Source organism: Chroicocephalus ridibundus, chromosome Z, assembly GCF_963924245.1.
Source record: "Chroicocephalus ridibundus chromosome Z, bChrRid1.1, whole genome shotgun sequence".
NCBI lineage: Eukaryota > Metazoa > Chordata > Aves > Charadriiformes > Laridae > Chroicocephalus > Chroicocephalus ridibundus.
The window spans coordinates 36,272,085-36,294,713 of NC_086316.1; the positions used below are offsets into that span (position 1 = coordinate 36,272,085).

Sequence of the window (22,629 nt, forward strand, 5' to 3'; positions counted from 1 at the left end):
CTTGTAGTTACTCAGAGTGATGTTTGGTGCCAAGTGAGAAACACCATTGATTAGCAAAGCTCTTCCGAAGAGTATAGGCATAAGTACCTGAATCCCACAAATGGGGATAAAAAAGTGGAGACTGACTTTCTTGGTTACTTTTTTAAAAACAAAGTTAAAGTGTAGTCAGGCTTGATTTTTATGTCACATTTAGAGGCAAAACACCTTACTCATGGCCTGATGGAACCTGTATCTGAACTAAGCTAAAGTAGAAATTTTTAATAAAATACTAATTTTACTTGTTTTCCTTTAGACATCGTCCATTCTAACAACCTTGTAGTGCTTTGTTTAAGACATCTGATTAGTTTTGATGCATAAGTTGTGATATAACTTTAATAAGTGGTGATATTTAGTAACTTTGTTTAGACATAATTTTTGCAGGTGTGATTGGTTTTGACGTAGTCCAATTTAAATTAGATCATCCTGAATGAAAGCACCTTGTGGTCAGTTGCTTGGATTTCTTTTTTTCATTGAATGCTTTTTATTTTATTCAAAGCAGATACAACTTTATATTTACAGATACATTTTGTTTCCTCCTTTTTCTGTTTCTGTTATTCTGGCTTCTCTCAGTCATCACCAAACTTTTAATTTACCTAAAAAAGTGGTCTTGTTCATCCTTCAGGAGAACATTCACTTCTCCAAAAAGTTTATTTTTTGACTATTGAAGATCACACATCCTTGGAAATTCTTAGGTTGTGCTGCATTATATGCTACAGTTTAGTTCTGGACGTAAGCTCTCTGAACTTCATCTCAGAGGCCCCAAGAGTGGGACTGGAATTACAGAAGTTCCAATTGATTTATAGTTTGCTAACTGACACCCTACCTTCCCATTGTGAAGTATCAAAAATAGGCAACAATGATCATTGAAGGGGTCAGTGCAGTGCCTTGTTTTACTATTTGAGTTTCTGGGTCTTCTGTGGAGCTTTGGTTAACACTAAAAATCCTGGTTTAGTAATGAACACTCCAGACCTGGTTACTACTCAGAGAGGTGACTGCTTATTTAACATTGACCAAATCCATCTGTTTGCTGGGGGTAAATCTGTGCAGCAAAGATGGAGTGCTCTAGTTCGGAAATCCAGTGAGAGGAACTGTGTGTTACTCTTTTAGCGAAGAGCAGATACAGGCTATAACTTGAAAAAGCTTTCACTGGGAAGCTGAATGAAATATCATAGGTAGCTATCAAATTTGAAAAAGGACAAATTTACAGCTAGCTGTGCTGTGCTTAGCAGCCATCATGTATCCCTTCGTTGCTGACAGTGAGGGAGATTTTGGCACAGTATTTCCGTTACTGTCTTCTGTTGTTGCCTGTTCAGATAAGCGTAGAGCATACCTAATACAGTCCAAGACTGCTAGCGTTCTGAACGTTTTGCTGAGCTCTTGGTTGTTTTGCAGTATTAGATTTACTGCTTCTCTTCACATTGAATTAATTTTAGATACCCTTTGACTAAGTATTGTCTGTTTCCTAAATAGACAGTACTGTCCTTGCAGAGCTGAAATTATGAGCTTTGTCAAATTGCATTGGTTTGTTTTTAATTAAAAAACACAATGCTAATCTCTGTACCATTATAGAGGCAATGAATGCAACATTAAACTTCTCTACCAAGATGTTTATTAGCTATTTCTATGACAGCATTGCTTCCACAATTGCTAATACATTTTTTCCCCATAATAATAACTTCCTAAAAACTGTTACAAAAAAGATACAGGCATGGAGGACCTGAATATTAGGATGAGCTGATTTTCCTTCGTTATAGGTCTGAAGATCAGGGAAGAAGATGGCTTTAGCGTTGTTGATTCATTGTCTTGATCCCTGGCACTGCTGTATAGCCTTGACAAAAATTAACACAGCCTCAGCTGTCGTGTAGTTTTCCTACTGTTAGTAATTCCAAATGCTGTTCTGTGAGGAAGAGTCTGTGCTCTGGATATGGCTCTTTAGTTTTCCTCCCTCAAAAGGTAACTGTACCAAAAGACGGGTGATACTTGCTCAAATGCTTTATTGTGAGCAGCATAGCCAGTTTGCACATTGACTGTTAAAAACAGGCTTCCAAGTATGACTTGCTGTCCAAGACTTCTGTTCCCTTTCTAGGGAGCCACATTGTGTATGTTTGATGCGTTGGGAAATGCTACCCTTTCCTCGCACTGTTCAGGTTTGAAATTGCATGTTTCTATCCCTGAATGAGAAGGAATAGTTTGTTAGCTCTTTTGCTTTGCCTGTCTCAGCCTCTGGCTGTGTTCTAGAACCAGTTGGTATTCAAAGGGCAACAACTCCTGGCATGGTACTGAAAGTATTATGCTGCTCTTCTATCGAAGAAATCCTGAGCTCATTGCTTGGGCCCAGCAATAGGCCTTGACTTCAGAATAACATGTTCAAGTCTTGTATTGAACATGGCTTTTGCCTAGGTATGTGTTGCTTTAATGATATTACCAAGCTAGTTTATTTAAAAAAATAATTTATGCTTGCTGTGAAACATTGGGGCGTGTTTCCTCTGTAGTGTTCAGTGAATGAATTGACTGAAACTATTACTCAATACATTAATCTAATTTAGAAATAAAGATATTTTAGCACTAGGCTGCAGAATGTAAGTATATGGAATACTACTGAAAATAGATACAGGAGAAAAATTCTAGAAATGTTCAGCTAAAAGGTCACAGTCTGTGGGATTTTGTGTTGTGTCAAACAAGAATGCTACTGTTACTAGAGTATGTGTTATCTTCATACTGTAAATCAAACAAGATGACAATAAAAAGGTGAAAAACGTGTCCCATTGGACATTATAGTTGTGCTGTTGTTTAAATTTTATTTTATGTGCTCTTTAAGAAAGAAAAAAACTTGCACAGAAGTAGAATGTAAAGGTGTGACTGAAATAATTTACCTTTGGCATTGACTTCTTGTTTTGTAAATTCAGTGCTTGAATACGTGCTATTCTATTTGTATGAGTAGTAAGTTCTTAAATGTACTTAGTAAGGATAAGAAATATAAGAAATTATTTTAATTTTTCATTTATATTATCAAGAATATAAAACACACTGTCCCTATTAACTGTCAATAATAAAGTACAAAATAGAAAATTTTAAAATTAAGAACAAAATATTTCTATATTAAGTATTTCTTTGTCAATTCAAAAATATTTTTTCCAGGTCATTTATAAGAGTGAGGAAATCAGGAAATTAATGGGATTGAGGGAGATGTCTTAAGAAAACCCTTTAGCTACTATCATAATAAAGGGAAGATAAACTTTACTAATATCTTTGGCTTAATGATCAACTGTAAGCAATGTGTAGTAACCATTTTGATTAAAAAGCAAAATTTCTTTACAACTACTAAAAATATTTTTTTTTAAGCAGCTCTTTCTTGCTATTGATTGTCTGCCTGAACTTTGAAGGTATTAAAGCGAAGATAATAATGTTCAAATAAATCTATCAACATTAACAGTCTATTAAGCTTCTTATCTGAAGCACAGGAATTAGAGGGTAGCTAAAAGCGTTTCACAATCGTAACCAGCAAGTGGATGGAAAAGAATTGCGTGTATCCAAAACCACAAGTAGACCTTTGAGACTTAACAGTGTGGTCATGTTTTTGCAGATGGAGATATTTTTAAAACATATGTAAATACAGAAGTTACTTTGAGTAACCACTTTTTCATTCTTTTTGCAATTATGACAGGTAAGGCTTTGTAGCATTTCATTACTTGCCTTGCACAAAAATGGTTTGACCAATCTTCTTTGCCTCCAAGTTCATATAGGAAGATTTGACAGTCTCTCTTAGCTGCTTTCATACATTGCTACATACATCGGTTGGTTTTCATAGTATTATAGAATGGATGAAGGTGCTTGTTGAAGTATTTAGTTTCTGTTAGCTGTTTTCCCCACAGAAAGGCCTTTTTTGATGGCAGTGCTTGCTATTGAACATGCAAGCAAACTGTTGCAGTCACTGAGTTGATAACAGATTTTACAAAGCAAGGTGAATGCCTGAAACGCAACTGACATTGCTGTCCAAGTGCAAAGCTCGTGTGCCATCTTATTGTTATTATTGTTCTCCAGGAAAAGATCCCAAGAGATGAAATCAAGATTTGATACTGTGTTGCAGTTATTTTTCTTGATTTCCTATGACATAAATTAACTTATGTGAAACTGTAATTTTGTGATTAAAATGTTCTTAATGTAAAGAATATTTCAGTTATCGTAATTGTCCAGGGACTGCCTCAACTTGCTATTCAAGGTGCATAGTTTATGCCCTTTTATTTTTTGAAGGGAAAAATTGGAATTTTATGCTCAAGAACAACATCACCAAGAGAGATCAAAAATCTGGATAGCAAACAGGTGGAAGAGAAGTCTGTTCCCAGTTACAAGACATGAATATGTAGGTATAAACTTAGTTGTTTTAAAATCAAATTAAAAATCCTTTCCCAGTTATTACAGCAAGTTAGTATGCATTTTTAAATAATCACTAATGCTGATTCAAAATTCCAATTTAGATCTGTGGCCTGTTGAAAACTCTTTCCTACCTTGTAACTAGAAAACTTGCGGATTTCGAGTTAGTAAAGAAACTCTGTCAAGTAACAGATCTCAAACTTTTCTTTCAATGTTGTTGGTGTGGGAATCAGCCTGTAGGCTTGCAGTGTTACGCGTTTTTAAGCTATTATTAGTTGAAATATTCACTAAAGAGAAACAGGATGTAAATAAGTACATTGTTATGTGACTTATGTTTCTTCTTTCTTGCTTTCCTAACTGTTAACCCACCAATTATGCAATCTGCAAATACATTTTTACTTGTGTTTAGACATTTTTGGGGCATGTGACCATTCTTTTTATGAATTTGAAGGCTCCATTATCGTTACTATTTTAAAATAAATGTACAAAGAAACAGAGAGGGAGCTTTCTTATCTGTAAATTAAAATTTGGCATTTGGAAGGTGCTGGAACAACTAATCCTGCAAACTACTTCCAGGCACACAAAGGACAAGAAAGTCATCAATTGTAGTCACCATGGATTCACAAAAGGGAAATCATGCTTAACAAGCCTTATAACCTATGAAGAAATGACTGCTTTGGTAGATGAGGAAAGAGCAGTGGATATTGTTTACTTTGACTTCAGTAAGGCTTTTGACACTGTCTCTTATAAGATTCTCACAGAGTAACTGATGAGCATGGACTGAATGAGCAACCAGTGAAGTGGATTAAAAATTGGCTGAAGAGATGGGTCCAGAGGCTGGCTGTCAGCAGCATGAAGTCTGCTTGGAGGCCACTAGCCAGAGGTGTGCACACCACAGACCAATACTGGGTTCAGTCCTCCTCAACATCCTTAATGATCTGGATGATGGGACAGAGCGTACCCTCAGCAAGTTTGCTGATGATATAAAAGCAGAAGGAGTGGCTGATGCACCTGAGGGTTGTCTCATCATTCAGAAGGATCTCAGCAAGCCGGAGAAATAGGCCGACAGGAACCTCGTTAAGTTCAACAAAGGAAAGTGCAAAGTCTTGTATGTGGGGAGAAACAATCCCATGCATTAGTACATGCTGAGGGCTAAAGATCTGGAAAGCAGCTTTGCAGAAAAGGCCCTCCGGGTCCTGGTGGACACCAAGTTGAGCATGAGACATTACTGTACCCTTGTAGCAAAGAAGGCTAACGGTATCCTTGACTGACTGCCTTAGGAGTGTTGCCAGTAGGTAGAGGGAGGTGATCCTTCCCTTCTCCTCAGCACTGGTGAGGCCACTGCTGGAGTGCTGTGCCCAGTTCTGGGCTCCCCAGTATGAGAGAGATGGACCTAATGGAGAGTCCAGTGAAGGGCCATGAAGATGATGAATCTTCATTTTCCATGTGCCTTAGGAGAGTTTCCAGGAGGATCTGCTCCATGATCTAGCTGGGCACAAAGGTGAGACTGACCAGCGTCTAGTTCCCTGGGTCTTCCTTTTTTCCCTTTTTAAAAATGGGTATTATGTTTCCTCTTTTCTAGGTAGTGGGAACTGCTACGACTTCTCAAATATGATTGATAGTGGCTTAGCAACATCATCTGCCAGTTCCCTCAGGACCCTCATCAGGTCCCAGGTCCCATGGATTTGTGCAACTTTAGGTTCCTCAGATGTTCTTGTCCTGCAGTGGATGGTTCCTCATTCTCCCAGTCCCTGTCTCTGCCTTCTGTGGCTTGGGTGATGTCGCAAGAGCACTTGCTGGTAAAGACTGGGGCAGAAAAGTCATTCAGTACCTCAGGCTTCTCCATAACCTGGGTATCCAGGTCTCCTATTTCCTTCCCGCAAGGGCACACATTTTCCCTAGTCTTCATCACTGACATACCTGCAGAGAGTTTTCTTGTTGCCCTTGACATCCCCGGCCAGATTTAACTCTATCTGGGCTTTTGCTTTCTTCCTTCTTCCCCAGTATCTGCAGAAAGTAGATTTTTCCTAGTTGATCAGACCGTTTTATTGTCTGTCAATAGTGAGAAAATGGGGTTGTGCAAGAATAGAAAACGGCTGGTTGATAGTTACTAAGAAGGTATGAAGTGTAATTCAGTTTCCTCTCAGATATTATCTTACGTATCTATAATTTTGTAAGAACTTTTTTAATGAATTAGTCAGAGGACTAAATAGTCACATACAATTCAGGTCAATAGAATCTGGGCAACTTCTACTTTCTATTTGGGGCATGTCAGTGTCTGCAATGTATGAATCACCTGTGTGGGCTTTGTGACACACATCTGAGAAACTATTTCTTGGTCAAATCCTGTTGCCTGTATTCATAATCTCATCTTTTGTTCATCATCATCGCTCATCTCTAAGCAGAAAGGAAATCCCTTGTTAGTCACCAGCAGTGGACATCATGTGGAAAGTCACTTATAGGTGAAATAACAATTACCTGCTTCAAAATAGTTGTGATTCTTTGGGATTGCTTCCTGCATGTTACATGTGTTTTTATGTGCTTAAATGCAAAGTCCTCCTGCTGAACATTCTGTACTAGTCAGATGGACAAAATCATGGGAGAGTTTAACTTACCCTACTCTTTACGTCTTTGAGTAATGGTGTGTCACAGGAATGCAGGAGGCATTGCAAGACTATAAGAAGCTGCTGGTCAGCCTAATCTGAAACTACATGTAAAATATATATTTACCAGGAATGCATTTCTGAAATTGAGCTGAAGATCCACAGTTGCTACAGAGTAGGAAACAGGCTCACTTCTTTATATTGCTGTATATCATCTTCTCTAACCTTTGTTTGAGCTTTTTATGGTTTATTGGACTTAACTAGCTGTCTCGTGTTATTATGTTTAGTTTCTCTTACTGAAGTTTTTTGGATGTTAATAATTTCTTAGTTCTTCAGTTTACCTGTTGGTCACTCCACCTGTATCGTGTCTTGAATGGCTAATAAACATCCTTTTATACAGGTTGTATCACCTTCTGTTTTAACAGATTATTCCTCAAATAATACATAAAAATTATTTTGATCTGTTTGTTCATGTTTGTCTCCTCTTCAGCTAGTCCAAACTTCATTTCTACTCTTGTGATCTCAAATACAGAAGTGTGGTTTTGTCTTGTATCTGGCTCTGTTGCTGATTTAGGACTAATATGTACTGAAATGGGTTGTTCTTTTTCTTTTCTGTACTTAGAACCTTCATTTTCTGTGATATTAAGCATTGTTGCTATATTAGGACATGAGTATCAGCTTTTGCGTGGGACACCTGTTTTATGTGCAGAATGGAAGTGTATATATAGAATATGCAGTGTATTTTACAATACAATAGATGTATGAAGTAATCCTTTATGAATTCATTCTATGAACTGGCTTATTTTTAGTGTCCTTCATATTCCACAGTTTGCTCTACTACAGTACTTCCGTGCAATTCTCTGATTGCAGTTTAATGCTGCTTATTATTTAATCTTTTTTTAACTACTTCTAAGAACTTTAACGTGTGTATATACATGGTCTACTCTTGTTTGTGTGTTGTACACTCTAATTTAGTTTAATTACTTTGTTTCTTTGATATATATTTCTAATTCCTGTTGTGTACTTTACTGTGGAGCTCATGATCGCACATTGATAAACCTGTATCAAATACAGAATCTAGCACTAATGATTAGTAGTACAACAATGGCCTGAAATTTTTATGTGTTATTTATGTATGTAGAATCATTGTGAAGGTTGACTTGTCTATTTACATATTGTTCTTAAAATTTGAGTACATACAACCCAGTGAAGTCTACAGGGCAGGATTTGTCAAACATCATCTTTGTTTTCGTTAGGAGCTTAACAGTTTTGGCAGTTGTGTATTAAATTTGTGCAGATAAACATGAACAAATGCCTCTTGTGCTGCAAAATATGAATATTCCAAGAAGCTTTACCCTTGGTAATAAGTTCTAGTGACTTAGAAACTCAGTTTACAATCCAGAGGAATTGTTAATTTATTTCTGTATTGCTTTTTCTGATGCTTCAAAAGAATGTGTTAAAAGGATTAATTTTCTTTTGATATGTGTGCACATAACTATTGTAAAAAAAAATTGTATTTTGCCTTTCATTCATGGTCAACTTCCACATCAGGTTATCCATTAAAATTAGTATCCTTGGGAAGTGGTGATTCTAACATATGGTATCAAATTGTTGTTTCTCCTTTTTGAATTATGAATTTTACTATTTCTTGATAGGAATCCTGCCTGTAATTCTTGAAACCAAGCTATTTTATAATATTCTTTCTGTAAGTTTCATTTCTGGGTGCGATAGCCTACTTGAATTGTACCATAGCTATATCTGGAAGTTACTTACCATATTGAAATAGACTGCCTTGGAGTAGAGTCATAGAATCATAGAATGGTTTGGGTTGGAAGGCACCTTAAAGATCATCTAGTTGCAACCCCCCCGCTCTGGGCAGGGACACCTCCCACTAGACCAGGCTGCTCAAAGCCCCATCCAGCCTGGTCTTGAACACTTCCAGGGATGGGGCATCCACAGCTTCTCTTGGCAGCCTGTTCCAGTGTCTCACCACCCTCAGAATAAAGACTTTTTTCCTAATATCTGATGTAAATCTCCCCTCTTTCAGTTTAAAACCATTACCCTTTGACCTATCACTCTACTCCCTGATGAAGAGTCCCTCCCCATCTTTCCTGTAGGCCCCCTTTCGGTACTGGAAGGCTGCTATAAGGTCTCCCCAGAGCCTTTTCATCTCCAGGCTGAACAACTCCAACTCTCTCAGCCTGTCTTCATAGGAGTGTTGCTCCAGCCCTCTGATCATCTTTGTGGTCCTCCTCTGGACTCACACCAACAGATCCATGTCCTTCTTATGTAGGGGACCCCAGAGCTGGATGCAGTACTCCAGGTGAGGTCTCACCAGAGCAGAGTAAAGGGGCAGAATCATGTCCCTCAACCTGCTCGCCACGCTTCTTTTGATGCAGCTCAGGATGTGGTTGGCTTTCTGGGCTGTGAGTGTAAGTTGCTGGGTCGTGTTGAGCTTCTCATCCACCAACACCTTCAAGTCGTTCTCCTCAGGGCTCCTCTCAGTCCATTGTCTGCCCAGCCTGTATTTGTGCTTGGGATTGCCCCGACCCACATGCAGGACCTTGCACTTGGCCTTGTTGAGCTTCCTGAGGTTTACATGGGCCCAACTCCCAAGTCTGTCCAGGTCCCTCTGGATGGCATCCCTTCCCACCAGCATTTCAGCTGCACCACGCTGTACTGTGAGTACTGCAAAAGTTGTGTAAATAGTGCTCCAGATACTGTTTCCTAGACTCTGAGAAATGGAACATACATGCAGGCAGTAACTGCTGAAAACTACAGTATTAATGACTATGCTTTCATATTCAGGCAAATTATTTTTGATTTACCTATGGCAAAGGCAGGTAGATTCCTTTTAGAGAAATGTTAGCTGTATCAGCCTTGAACTTGGATTGCAAGACTGTTTGTCAAATTGGTTATGGTGATGGTTATGAGGGATATGAGTTTTGGTCAGCAACCTGGCCATGCTGGAAATGAGAGTTGCATCCTTTTCTTGCCTTCCCATGTAACTGAAAAAATAAATGGAGAAAGAACAGATTTTACTCCTATTCCTCGGTCTGCTGTGCCTTCTTTGGTAGATGGCAAATACGATGGATACCTTGTCTCTTCTAAGTGACTCCAAGTGCTTGATGTTGCGACAGTAATCAGTAGTCTCTTTTGGTGTTAGAATTGATTCAGATAATCGCTTTTAATCATGATCTAAACCAGCAACCAAGGGACTTTTATTTAAAGCATGTTATAGTCTTGAAAAGCATTGGTAAATTTTTGTTCTTTTCTTAAAGACAATTGTATTTTCATTATTTGTTAACCATAAAAGGATGTTGATTTGTGGCTAAAAATAGCCTTTTGTTTAATTTGATATTTTGTTAGCCCGTGGGTGACTACCTCTTTGTATACGGATTTATTCATGCTACTATACATTAATTGATCTTTTTAAAATAATGAAGTTATCTGAAGTGTATCTGTCAGAAAGGAAAGAGGTAAGCTAGGCAGCACAACTTCTGGAACAGTTTACAGCAATTTAGGACTAAATAGTTCACTAAAGAAAGGAAGTATTACTTGTAATTAATACATTAAATTAATAATTTTTAGTCACATTACCCATCCAGATTTTAGAGGGAGAGAACCTCCTTTTCACACCTCATTTTCATTTATATTTTGGCAGCAGTTTTTTTTTTTATTTTTCAATTTCCAACTAAGACTGGACAAACTGGTCATTGAATTCAAGTAGCTGAAACATGAAAGCAAAGAAAATACTTTTTTAGTGTCTGCAGACAAAACTATCGCTGTCAAGAGCTGGTTTAACCTTTCAACAAGCTGTACACAAAAGTGTTCAGCTAATGAATTGCTTTTGACTATCTTTGGAACTTTAGTAGCAAAAATGTACCACTTAGATATTGTTTGAGTATACCTTAAAATTATTGATAGCTTGTGGTAAATGTCATGTTAAATATAATTAAAGCTGTAATACACAAGTTTATATCTCAAGTAAAAAATACATTTTTCATCAAACTTCTTCGAGTTTGTGCTGAAGACTCGTTTGAGTTGAGGAGTAGTACTTTAAGCTGAATTTTTAAATGACTTCCCTGTGTCAGAGCACTGATGATAAGTTAAATACAAGCCATGCCATGGTCACAAAGACCTCTGGAGCACTGCTACCTGTTATGTGTCCTGGCAGCAAGTGCAGCTGTTTATCAGACTGAAAACTTTCCCGCATTCCATTAAGCTGTTCGCTTCTGCTGTACAGCAGAATAGGGGCAGTACTGGTGGCCACACCACCTCTGGGAACATTAAGACACAGAGAGCTTGCAGCTATGCTAGCATCACGTGATAAGACATCTGTATTTCAACTGGGACTGTTGGTGTATTTGCCTTTTTTAAGTATTCCTGTTTTGTTTTTTGCCTAGTTCTGCAACGGATGTTTTTGGCATTTACTATTCAGATTTTTGTCAAAAGTAAGCAGAAGCTAGAGAAGAAGGTTTGCAAACGTGTTCAGCCACAGAGCGGTCCAGAGGGATGGTCGGGTTTTTTGCCACAGTGTTACTGAGCAATCAATTTTTGGACCCACTTTGTTTTATGAAACTTTTTTCCTATAGCATGACTGTACTTTGAACAAAATTTAATGAAATGGTGTTTCAGAGATGTTCTTTATGAGGCCAGTGTTAATTGGTGCTTTCTTTTTCAGCTAATCTGCCTGTACCTACTATTGCTGCAATAGATGGAGCTGCATTAGGTGGTGGCCTAGAACTTGCGTTAGCCTGTGATATAAGAGTGGCAGGTGGGTCTGATTTCTGTTTATAGAACATAGGATTACTAGTGTTGCAGATGGCTTGACTAATCCTTGTTTTGGCAACAATCTTATAAAACTCATTTTGTACTTGGTGTTGTTTATAACCAATTATTTTAAAGAGTTTTAGCAGAAACCTGTCTAAGTACTTGCTAATGTTTAATATCAAACAACTTACTACTGATAGCTGGATTGTTTTTGTTACATGTTTTGTTTTATTCTTATGGCCTTCATTTTATCAGTATTGCTGGAAGGCTTACGTAGTTGTTTTGATACTTTATTTCGTGGTTAAAGTATTCTCCTCTTCTGTATTTGAAGCGTTCTAGATGGAGATTTGATTTTATCTAAACAGGTTGCAGGGAAAAAGCAAAAGTTGTTAGTGACAGTACTATTACACAAGCAATTAAGCTGTTATAAAAGAAAAATGACAACAGCACTTGAAAAGAGGAGCCTTGACCTATCCAGCTGTCAGAACTGTAAAGCCATTTGGTGGAAAGTAAACGGAAACTTGGTTCTGAACAGTTGCCAGTAACTTAGGGTATATAAAACTGTTTGACCCTTAGAGAATTCATAATAACCAGATACAACATTCTACCCCATTTTAAGACGTTAAACAGTAACAGTCTTTTTCTGTTAGTATTTTAAATTTTGCGAATAAGTCTCTGTTACTTACTGTAATTGCTTACTTGCTATGTGAAATTTAATAAAGTACAGAACTTGCCTTGATGGGAGTAGTTGGATCTTTTACTAAAAGCAGATCAGTTGAATCTATTTAAAGATATTCATAAACAATTTCTTTTTTTCTAAGTGATTGTTCTTTATGAAGGAAATGTAACAATCTTGTAGGTCATTATTACCTATTTTCCAAAGTTTTTTTTCCTATACATTATAGTAAGAACCCATTTACATTCTGTGTTTTAGCCTCTTCTGCTAAAATGGGCCTAGTTGAAACAAAGTTGGCAATCATTCCAGGTGCAGGTATGAATGTTTTGCTTTTGTTACCACGGATAACTAAATAACACATGCTCTTGATATTTGATTTTGGATTGTTGTTTACCAATTTCTTCTTACTTTTATAGTTCTATTAAGGATCTTGTTGTAAAGATTATGGCTCATATTACTTACCAAAAAATAATTAAAAAATGTATTTCTCATTTTTAGGGAGTGGCACTTGTATATTATGTTTTTAATCAAAGTCTTCATTAACTAAGTATTGAGTGATTCTGTAAATGACATTTGATGTCTTGATCTGAAAGCTGAATAACTTTGCTAAGGATCAGACTAGGAAAAAAGGTGGGAGTTAACTATCAGTGTACAAAAATGGTAATTTAAATAATGATCCACTTTTACATAACATCTAGTACTTTAGGATTCAAATTCTGTTGTCATGCTGCTTGTAAATTGGTTGTAAAGAGTTTAAAAATTGAAAGTATATGTTTTACCAACATTTCTTGAGAGTTTTGGGGTCATAAACCTCTTTTCTATCTGGAAGGCCAGTTGACTCACTCTTCCTGGATTCAAGGTGAATGGAAGTTAGATAATGAATAATGTTTGAGAGGTCTTTGTGTTATGAAACCTTTTGTTTTTATTTTATGGATAAATAGTTGTCACTTGAATTAAGATATCTGCCTTTCTGGGGAAAGGGCAATAACTCGAAAACAAGTGCATCCCTGTGACCCCCACCTACCTTTGGCCTTCATTTCTGGAAGTTCAGGGGAACTTTATACCCTTTATTTGCCCCTGTTTTCTTTCTAATTGGTGGAATTTATATTGAAAACACTGTATCAAATTTTAGTTGGATACCGTTGTGGCTCATGTAGAGAGGACAGTAAGAACTATCATAATAGGAGCACTGGTATGAACTTTGTGTAAGATCTATCCCATCCTATCACTAATCTAGGCAATTATTGTGCAATTTCAAGTGCTCTATTATTATGGTTATTGTTGAATTGTGACTTCAGCCAATTCTTTCTCCCTGTCTCTTTTTCTTTGTGGTCAGAGATACATTTTACATAAGGAAAAGTGAATTATGATGACTGGTCTCTTTTTAGCAGTGGATAAAGATAATAGTGTAGATGATTTTTAGAATGCATTTCCTTCTGGTGGTGTTCTCATGAAATAATGTGCGTTGACAATAAGTCCTAGCGAAGAAAAAGACAGAAAATTTTGTTGTTTATCTTTGTTGGCAATTTTTTTCCCTTTGTCCTTCCATTCCGCCCTCTCCTAAGGAATTCTGCAGGAGACTGTTGGAGAAATGCTCTGCAGTTCAATAAATTCAGATCAAGTTCTCCATGTATTCTCAGTATTCAGCTTATTTAGGCTGTCTTATGTTTCCTTATGTTCAGTTAATTATAGATGTTTCAAACTTCTAATGCTTTCACCTTGAAATGTTACATGACTGACTCATTATGAGTTTAATTCAGAATGTTTTATTGTTATTGAAAGGCTGAGGTTTGAAAAACGTTTGTTTTCTCATCCTAAAATAATGATCTGGGCATATGTCTTCAACTTCTTGAAAATGTGACAGATTTCACCATGTTACAATACCTTTTAAACTTGAAATGTTTTGGGGTAAGTTCAGTGATCAGTTTTTTCCCTATTCCTATCAGCCTTTCTGAGGATTATTTTTGCCAAGGGTATTAGAGCTTATCACAACTTTTGCCTGATCAGCCTGTACTTGCAGCAGTCCTCTTGAGCAATGACAATGTTTCAACCCTTTTTGGCTCCTGTCATCCAAATAGTAACAGACCATGCTTTGTGTCACCAGAAAGTGAAGAATGAGTGAAGGAATTTTGCATTTAGGTAGAGAAGCCCACTTGAATCATAGGCTTCGTGGGTTAATGGAATATTTTCTTACAGTGTTTACTTCAAGTGGAGCTGAAAACAGCTGTAGCCATTAAAAGACCTCAATTAGGTTTTTACTGCCATCTAGTACCTCTGAAACACACTGGCAAAATGTGTTTCTTCTTTGAAGTAGGTCCCTTGGAGCTACTACCGTGTTTATTCTGCTCCATCAGCTGCCATGAGTACATGACAGATGTAGAGATCTTAACTTGGGTGATGATCAATGTGGGTGTCTGAGGCTGTATGAAGAACTTCCTTATTTTCTGTTCACTTTTTTTAAAAACCCGGGAAGTTGCACTCAAAAAGCTATGTTAGAAGACAGTTATTAGAATTTAATATTATTAAAATATAGATTCAGGGCAGATCGGCTATGAGCTTTTAGACCTTGTTTTATGTTGTTTCATTCCATCTTATTTTGAAATGGGGTCATGAAAAGGACCAATGCTCCTGCACTACCTGCTGTCTGGTGACCAACCAGTTTTAACATATGTTTCCCAGCTCTGAGAAATATTGCTTTTGAATATGTACAGAAGTACTGCAACGTTTTGTAGTCCAAGATTGAGCAGCAGTTAGTTGAATCCTGGTTAATATACCAAAATTAATTGTTTCTTCTATGTCTGCTGAGAGTCTTAACCAGGTAGGCATTTGTAGAGCATGCCTTACCTGTGGTAGCAGGTGAGTCTCCTCAGAAAATTCATCCATGGCAGACAGCAGAGCAAGACCAAGTGGGGTGACAGCAGTGCCTCCTTTTATACAACAGCTTTTTGCACAGACCGTCTGCTTAGGTTGGGAGGGAGAAAGATTGATTTTTCTACCTTTGGAAATTTAAATCCAATTCTTACCACTATGAAAAAAGCCTTAGTTGCCAGACTGTGATCTAGGGAAGGTAAAAAATCTTTCCATTTTTCCTCTTCACTACATCCCACTTCTAGTAAGGAAGTCAAGATTCAGAGAACTAGAGGAAGCGTGTAACAGAGAGAAGACGACTTGGTAACTCGGTGCTGGGGAAGTTACCTGAGAATGAATATTGACGATTTTTGTTTTCTAAAAAACTGTGCCAATCAGTATTCATTGCACAAGCAGTCTTATGCCACCACAACAGGCATATATGTCAGACTGTCTGTTTGTCTGTTCATCCCCTCTTTTCCTCACTTTTCTTCCCTATGAACTTGGGGTTGGCCAGTTGTGGTTTAATTTGACTACAGGATATTGGTTGTGAAAAAAGATGGTCCCTAGAATTTTATTACAAGTAGGTCGTTAGATGAAGGGAAAATTTTATTGTCCTCAGATGAAAAGTTTCAGCACGAACTAACCTATTATTGGGCATGAAAGAGTGGGCACAGGAGGGAGGCATTGTGGATGTCCTAGCTGTGGAAAGTGTTTCAGTCAGAATACTCCTCTCTCTGGACAGCAAAGATTTGTATGAGACAGGATTTCCCAGTGAAAACAGACTTTATTAGTTCTTCGGTTTAAGGAGATGCTTTTTATCAGCCAGAGTCTTTCTCAAAGTTGCTTGTTGCTAAAAGGAGTTCATTTTTTGGATCTCTTAGTCAAAAAGCTGTTTAAACAACTTATTTTCTGTGTAACGCTGTAGTCTGTACAGAACTCAGCATAACGTAGGAAGAGTCTTTTTTACACAGAAATCGTATTCCTTCTCTTTGTTTTTATTTCCCAAACTGAAGTAAAATGAAAGCAAACCTTTTTCATTAATTGAATGTGGTTTCTGGTGTCTTTCAACTTGCAAAAAAAGGGTTTCACAGTGACAAGTTTCTCCTTAGCTGAAAATTGTGTTCTGGAGCATTTGTATCTGAAGTGCTTTGCTTTTCTGCTGTGTAATGTTTTAAAGCTATCTCCACCCATTTTTTATTTCTGTTGTTTATCTCTAGACTTTCACAATGGATGTTATACTGGGCCTGCAATTGATAGATGATACCTTGCTGGCAGATCTGCTTTTATTTGTTAGTATCTTATTTGTATACCACTCAGTAATCTGTTATGAGAAGATAAAAATGCTTGTAAACAGCATACATAAACTTTCTTACTTTGTTACTAGAATGAGATATCATTGGCTGTACTAGGGAAAATATTCTGTGATAATAAGAACTAGGAAAGATAGGTTTATATATAAAAAATAATTTGGGTTTTCTGTATGCTTTTTTTTTCTGTGAAAGTTTCATATGTAAAGCTGAGGTATTGGTATATATCAACAATTACGTTTCCACAAAAAAAAAGACAAAAAAAATGGAACTTCATTGAAATTAATACACTTGTGTCAGCAGATAATTCGACCTGGCTAGATTAAAACTGTAGCTACTGGCCTGTGTGCTTACAGCTGTCACTCCTTTTTCTGGTTTTGTTTATAAAGACATTTTAATTAGCAAGGCTTCATTCAGCTCATCAAAACAAATTTTGCCTTTTTTCTTCCCTGCTCCTCCCCAAAACCCCACTACTTTATTACAGAGCTGTCTTCCACTGTTTAAAGGTAAAATAAAAACCCAGCACACGATCCCTACAATCATGCTTTCCTTGACAGCATTCAGTTTAAAAGCATGTTTTACCAAGAAGACTTTAAAAAAAAAATTTAAAAAATCTCTGTTAAATCTTCTAAAAAGTCTTTGTAAATAACCTGTCTTCTTTTTGCATCTTAAAGTTACATTGAATCCTGTTTTTCCAGAGCTGAAACTGAATCTTTGTTACATAGTAGGCTGGTCTGTTTTTTGTCTTTAAAAGATATAGCAAGGGAGAGATTTAATGGCAGTATTTCTGTGATTTCCTTTTCCCACTTTGGTAATAGTATTGTTTTGACTGTTTTTCTAAACTTTATAACGTGTGTGTGTAATTTATAGTACTTGTAGATTATAAGATTATAAAAGATGATAGAGGAACACACTGACAAATCAGTTTTCTTTGCATAGGAAGAAAATGAGTGTAAGAATGAAAACTGGATTTAGGTAATCATTGTGTATTTTCCTTATTTCTTAAAGTATTCATTGTTTGTTTTTAAAAACAACGTGAAGGTCTCTGTTACAGGTTGCATTTTAAAGCTGAAAAAATATTACATTTTGGATGAGAACGATGTCAAGGGAATTTCCAGATGTGAAAAACTCATACAGAATGTGATCTTGCTAACAGCAGTAGTTGTACAATTCATCCAAGTGTAAAGGTTAAATAAAATGTCAGACATTTCAAGTTGAAATCTGACGTACCTTACAATATATTGTTGAAATATTCTTTAGAAACTATACTTCAGTTTCAACAGTAATAGGAATATTTGAATTTGACAAATACTGAAAAAATTAAAGTGTCACCATTTGTGGTAGTTTCTGAAGCAGGACTTCTGCACATTTAGTGTCTTTTTTCTGCGTATAGATGCTATTTGATAGTACAGTATTACAGAGATATTTAGAAACAAAAATCCGCTTATTTTGTGTAACTTTATACATCTTGCCTGAGTAATACTATACTTCTCCATCCGATCTTTATTCCTACTCTCACTACCTTACTCTTGTCTTCTCCTTTACTTTTTCCATAGAGTTTCCATAGTTCTTACATGGACAATGTTTTTACTCATTACATTGAGTCTTCTTACCTTTTTAAAATTCAGCTGTTACCCCTGTGACAGCTGACTGACTGATTGGGAAAAAAAGCCCAAAATGAAACAGTTAGCTTTGAGTTGGTTTCTCTTTTTTTCAGTTAATCCATAAACTCTCTTGTGAGTTCTCTTACTTCTCCTGTATCTGTATTGCAGTCTTGTGTCAGATTTTTAATATTGTAGAGTTCCCAGGTTAAATAGAAGAGAGTTTCAAATAAGCTCCTGAATCAACATCTTCAGCATTTCATCAATATTGTTCTTTAAAATTTATTTACTGTGAAACAACCAAGAAGATGCACTTTCTTCTTCTTCTTCCCTTACAATTAGGAAAAACTATTAAATTTTTTTTTACTGAGGTCTAACATGAGCATTTACAAGCCTATTATGATTTGATACAGTAAAATGCTCAAATTAGTTACTCTAAGGGTGTTTATCTACTTTTTCTTCAATCATCTGAAGTCTAGATAGCTTTATTTGCATTTTAATATTTTGTGATGTTTATTTTATGCGTCATGTTAAATGAATGGCCTGAAGTAAAAAATTGCTAATAATGTAGAAAACAGATGTTTAAACATCCACTCTTTACTCAAAGTAATTAAACACAATATATAGAATGTTACTAGAGGGAGGTAAATTGGTTCTGCTTCTGTAAGTTAGGGAGAATTGTGGTTCTTACGTTTTCTTTTTCTTAAATAAAAATAAGCTGATTTTTCATCAAATGACTCATTATCTCCCTAGCTTTATGATCCGTTGTAATGGTGATGGTGTTGAGGCAAAACTTCAAAATGTCATGCAAAACTAGCACTGCAAAAGCTCCATGCATAAGACTGATCTTTTGCAGATTTTATTTACAGTCTTAGAATACTTTGCAAGTAGTGGCAACGTACAGCAGAAGAGAAGATAATAGAACTCCATGTCATCAGAACTATCCCCTATATCTACATGAAGCATACAGTACTTACCTTTGCAGGGTAATCCACAGAACAATCTGTGCTTTTCCCATTGCATGCCAGCCATAGAACACTTTCCAAAACCGTATTAAAACCACAACTAGTGGTTTTACACTACAGAAAAAGGAGGTGTCCAAGGCTATCATCAGTGTCCCAAGTGACTGCAGTTGTATAGAAAGTTATTCAAAATATCAAATGCAGTGTAAGAAATTGACCACTTCTGGCAGTCTAGTTGTTTCTGTTAGCAGAGATTGCAGAGCATTTCTTCCTAACCTAAATTTGGAGATGTCTTGTTCACAAATCAGAATTAACAGATGTTTGAGAAATTTCAATATCATAAGGAGCAGCGCTGCATCCCCAATATACTGTATCTAGTTAAAGTTAGTCCTCTGGTGCTGCAGAGGAAGGAGGAAGTAAAACGAGGATGCAAGAAAGCCCCAGAAGCCAAGTTGAATATTAGAGGAAGTGTAAGAGGAGAGAAAGCGAATTTTCTTGGTCTTGGAAAGCAAAGCATAGAAGGTCTGAGATTATATAATACACCTATGGAGAAATTAATCATTAGCAACAAACAATGATTGAATGTTCTTTAGACCTCTGTCATGTTTTGGGGATGTCAAAACATTGTTCTTGATATCGATATTAAATTTTTGAGTACTTTTTTAATTAAAATTCATTCTTACAACCTGAGCAATGTTGTCAATTGTTTTCCTCATTCTTACAGGTATATAAGTACATTTGCTTTCACTGGTTTGAAAATGGTTTTGTGAGATTGATGGATTACACATTTTTGAATGAGTACATACATAAAGAAAAGTGAAAAAATGTAAAATACTGTACATACAGAAAAATGAAAAAATGTAAAAAATGGTTTGGTTTCTTCCGTCCTCCTTAAATCACGTAGATTTAAGCCTCGTTCAGGTACCGTTTCAGTGAGCATGGTTTTACTATCACATTTGCATCTTTTCCAGTCCATTTCTGTGCCATGGGTAGCCAAGGAGTGAAGCTTTGAAAAGACAGGAAACCCAAACTTTACTTTTGCAATTATATTTTCTCACTATATATAGATTAGTATGACACTGAATAGAAACTACAGTTTAGGCAGACTGTAACAACATGAGTGGAATTCACAGTAGATTTCATAGCATAGGTGCAAAGTAAGATATATTCACTTGGGGTACTCAAGTGAAAAGGACACGGAGAGAATAAAGTAAATAGAGAAAAGAATGATCTAAAATGCTGCTGGGTAAAGTAACCTTTATATTTCCAAAGTCAGTTACAATTTAAAATGATCTGTATACACACTTGCAACTAATTGGGTAAATGAGTTTTGTATTCACTTATAAAGATCCATCAGAGTTCATGAATGCCTTTGATGAAATGATTTTTCCCTTTGCTCAAAGTTTGGAATTAATTTTGGAAGTTTTACAAAGACTAATGTACTTTGTACAAGAGCACCTTTTTTTACTTTGCAAAAGACCACCCTTTTCATCCCCAAACATGTCCTGAAACCAGCACATGATGTCTATCTCAGGCTCTCTTGTCAGCCCAAAATCATTATAAATACTTTCAATTGCACGCTTTCGTGTAAAGTTCTTGTATTTCAACTCCTTATTTTTAAGCTTATGCAAAAACGAAAGGAAGACTAATAATAAGTGATGTTTCTGGGGAAAGGTGGGGCATGAGAAGAATAAAAATTGCTGGATATGGAAAATACAGTTGCATGAAAATTTATTTTAAAAATTGGCATACTGAAGTTGTGTGGTTTTTTTTAATTAAAAAAAATTGTGTTTTGGAATTTAGTGTTAGACAAATTAAATTCAGTAGCTACTGACTTGTCTTACCTCTTGCGGTGGACTAGGAGCTAAAACAAAAGTCCTGAGCTTCAAAGTTCTAGGCTCAGCTTCTTCCATAGTCAGCAGCTCTGAATTTTAAGGTTCTCCACCTTCTTGTCAAATTACCTTTTTGTGTTGTTGTATTGAGGAGACTCACTGCTACTTCAGCTCATTGACAAAGATTAAGTATTGTCTCAATAGTGTCCTTCCTTCCTGTCGCTTCACTTATGCTCTATTTGGCAAACTAATACAAATTTTTCTCTACTCCTCCTATCTCTATGGTAACACAAGTGGTAAGGAGAAAGAACTCCTTAGGGAGTGTTACGAAAGACAGAGAAAATAAGCAGGTGAAAGTAAGAGTCTAGTACAGAAAATTATTAACTTTAAAAAATCAATGATAAATGAAAATACATGAGCCAGTTGATCTAGGTTGGTGATTTATTTTCTAATTTCTTGAGGTGGTGAGGGAAAAATAAAACTTTATCTTTTAGTGGCAGAATCAAGTAGAAATGTATCATTACTAACTATCTGTATGTGTGTATGAAAAACATACCAGAACAGTGGAAGACAACGAAATAAAAGGAGTGAAGAAGATTACTCATATCGTGTAGGCAATTTTGGAAGTCTTAATTGCTGTGCAGCACCCCTGTCTCTTTGCATTGACAGCGCAGAAAACATAAACTCCTCATTTTAGTTCTTGTTTTGTCCCTAAATAAGATGTGTTAAAAGGGTGACGAAAATACTCTTTGTAGTGTTAAGGAGCTTGTTAATCTGCGTAGTGATAGACAGAATTTAATACAAGATGATGAAGATGAGACATTGGACACTAACATATGTAGCTGATCAATTATGTATCACTTGGTAGTTTTTGGTAGTTCTTTAAAAGTGATGACCGAATGTGTTTTTTAGCTGCAGAAGCTGAGATAAAAAGTATGTGTAGAAGACCTGCAAGACTCTTGCACATGAGAAAAGCAGCATTCATACTTAGGAGTCAAACAGCTCATAAGCCACTGTAAGCGGTTTTAAGTGACTCAGCTTCTGTGGCCCCCCTTCCCCTCCTTCACTTGCCCTTTATTTTTTTTAAGTCTACAGTTTGACAGAACCTAGCTATGATACTGCCACAGTCTGTACATATATTTGGGATGGAGCCCTCAAGAAACGTTATATTTGAACAAAGACATTGTGCAAAGAAGCAGAGACAGAAGGTGCAAGAGAGAAACGCATGCTGATCAGGAGGTTACTGACAGAGAAACAAGACAGGTTGGAGGTACAAACCTGAGGATTTAAGAAGTTTTTAATAAAGGAGGAGAAAGAATTAAGATGCTAAAACTTCCCTATTAATTCTGTTAAAGAAATGTCTTTTTGTTCTGTTTATTCTTTCCCCCCCCCGATACTCCCACAGCATTTTTGAAATTTAAATGATGGGTATGTTCTTCCAAAACTTAGTTACAAGTCTTGATGTCATTATTTGGTCAAAATTTCCATTGAAGTCAGTGTTTGCCACAGTAAAAACTACAAAACCTATGATCATCCTTCAGGATTTGCTTCAGTAGTAATGAATCCAGGGGGAATTTAGAGGGAAACAAAAAACGCAGAATTTTGGGGAGATTAA

At 36.4% G+C, this 22,629-nt stretch overlaps 1 protein-coding gene across 3 annotated transcripts in view; it reads left to right on the forward strand.

Annotated features, from left to right (window-relative positions):
• AUH (AU RNA binding methylglutaconyl-CoA hydratase) overlaps positions 1–22,629 on the forward strand; it is a 111,613-nt gene that overhangs the window by 37,948 nt on the left and 51,036 nt on the right. For 2 of the 3 annotated variants that reach the window (XM_063319453.1, XM_063319452.1), the window contains 2 exons: positions 11,698–11,790; positions 12,721–12,777. The exons of the other annotated variant lie outside the window; for it this stretch is intronic. In XM_063319453.1, the coding sequence (XP_063175523.1) occupies positions 11,698–11,790; positions 12,721–12,777 (150 nt within the window). The remainder of the gene's footprint in view (positions 1–11,697; positions 11,791–12,720; positions 12,778–22,629) is intronic. 3 annotated transcript variants of the gene reach the window in all.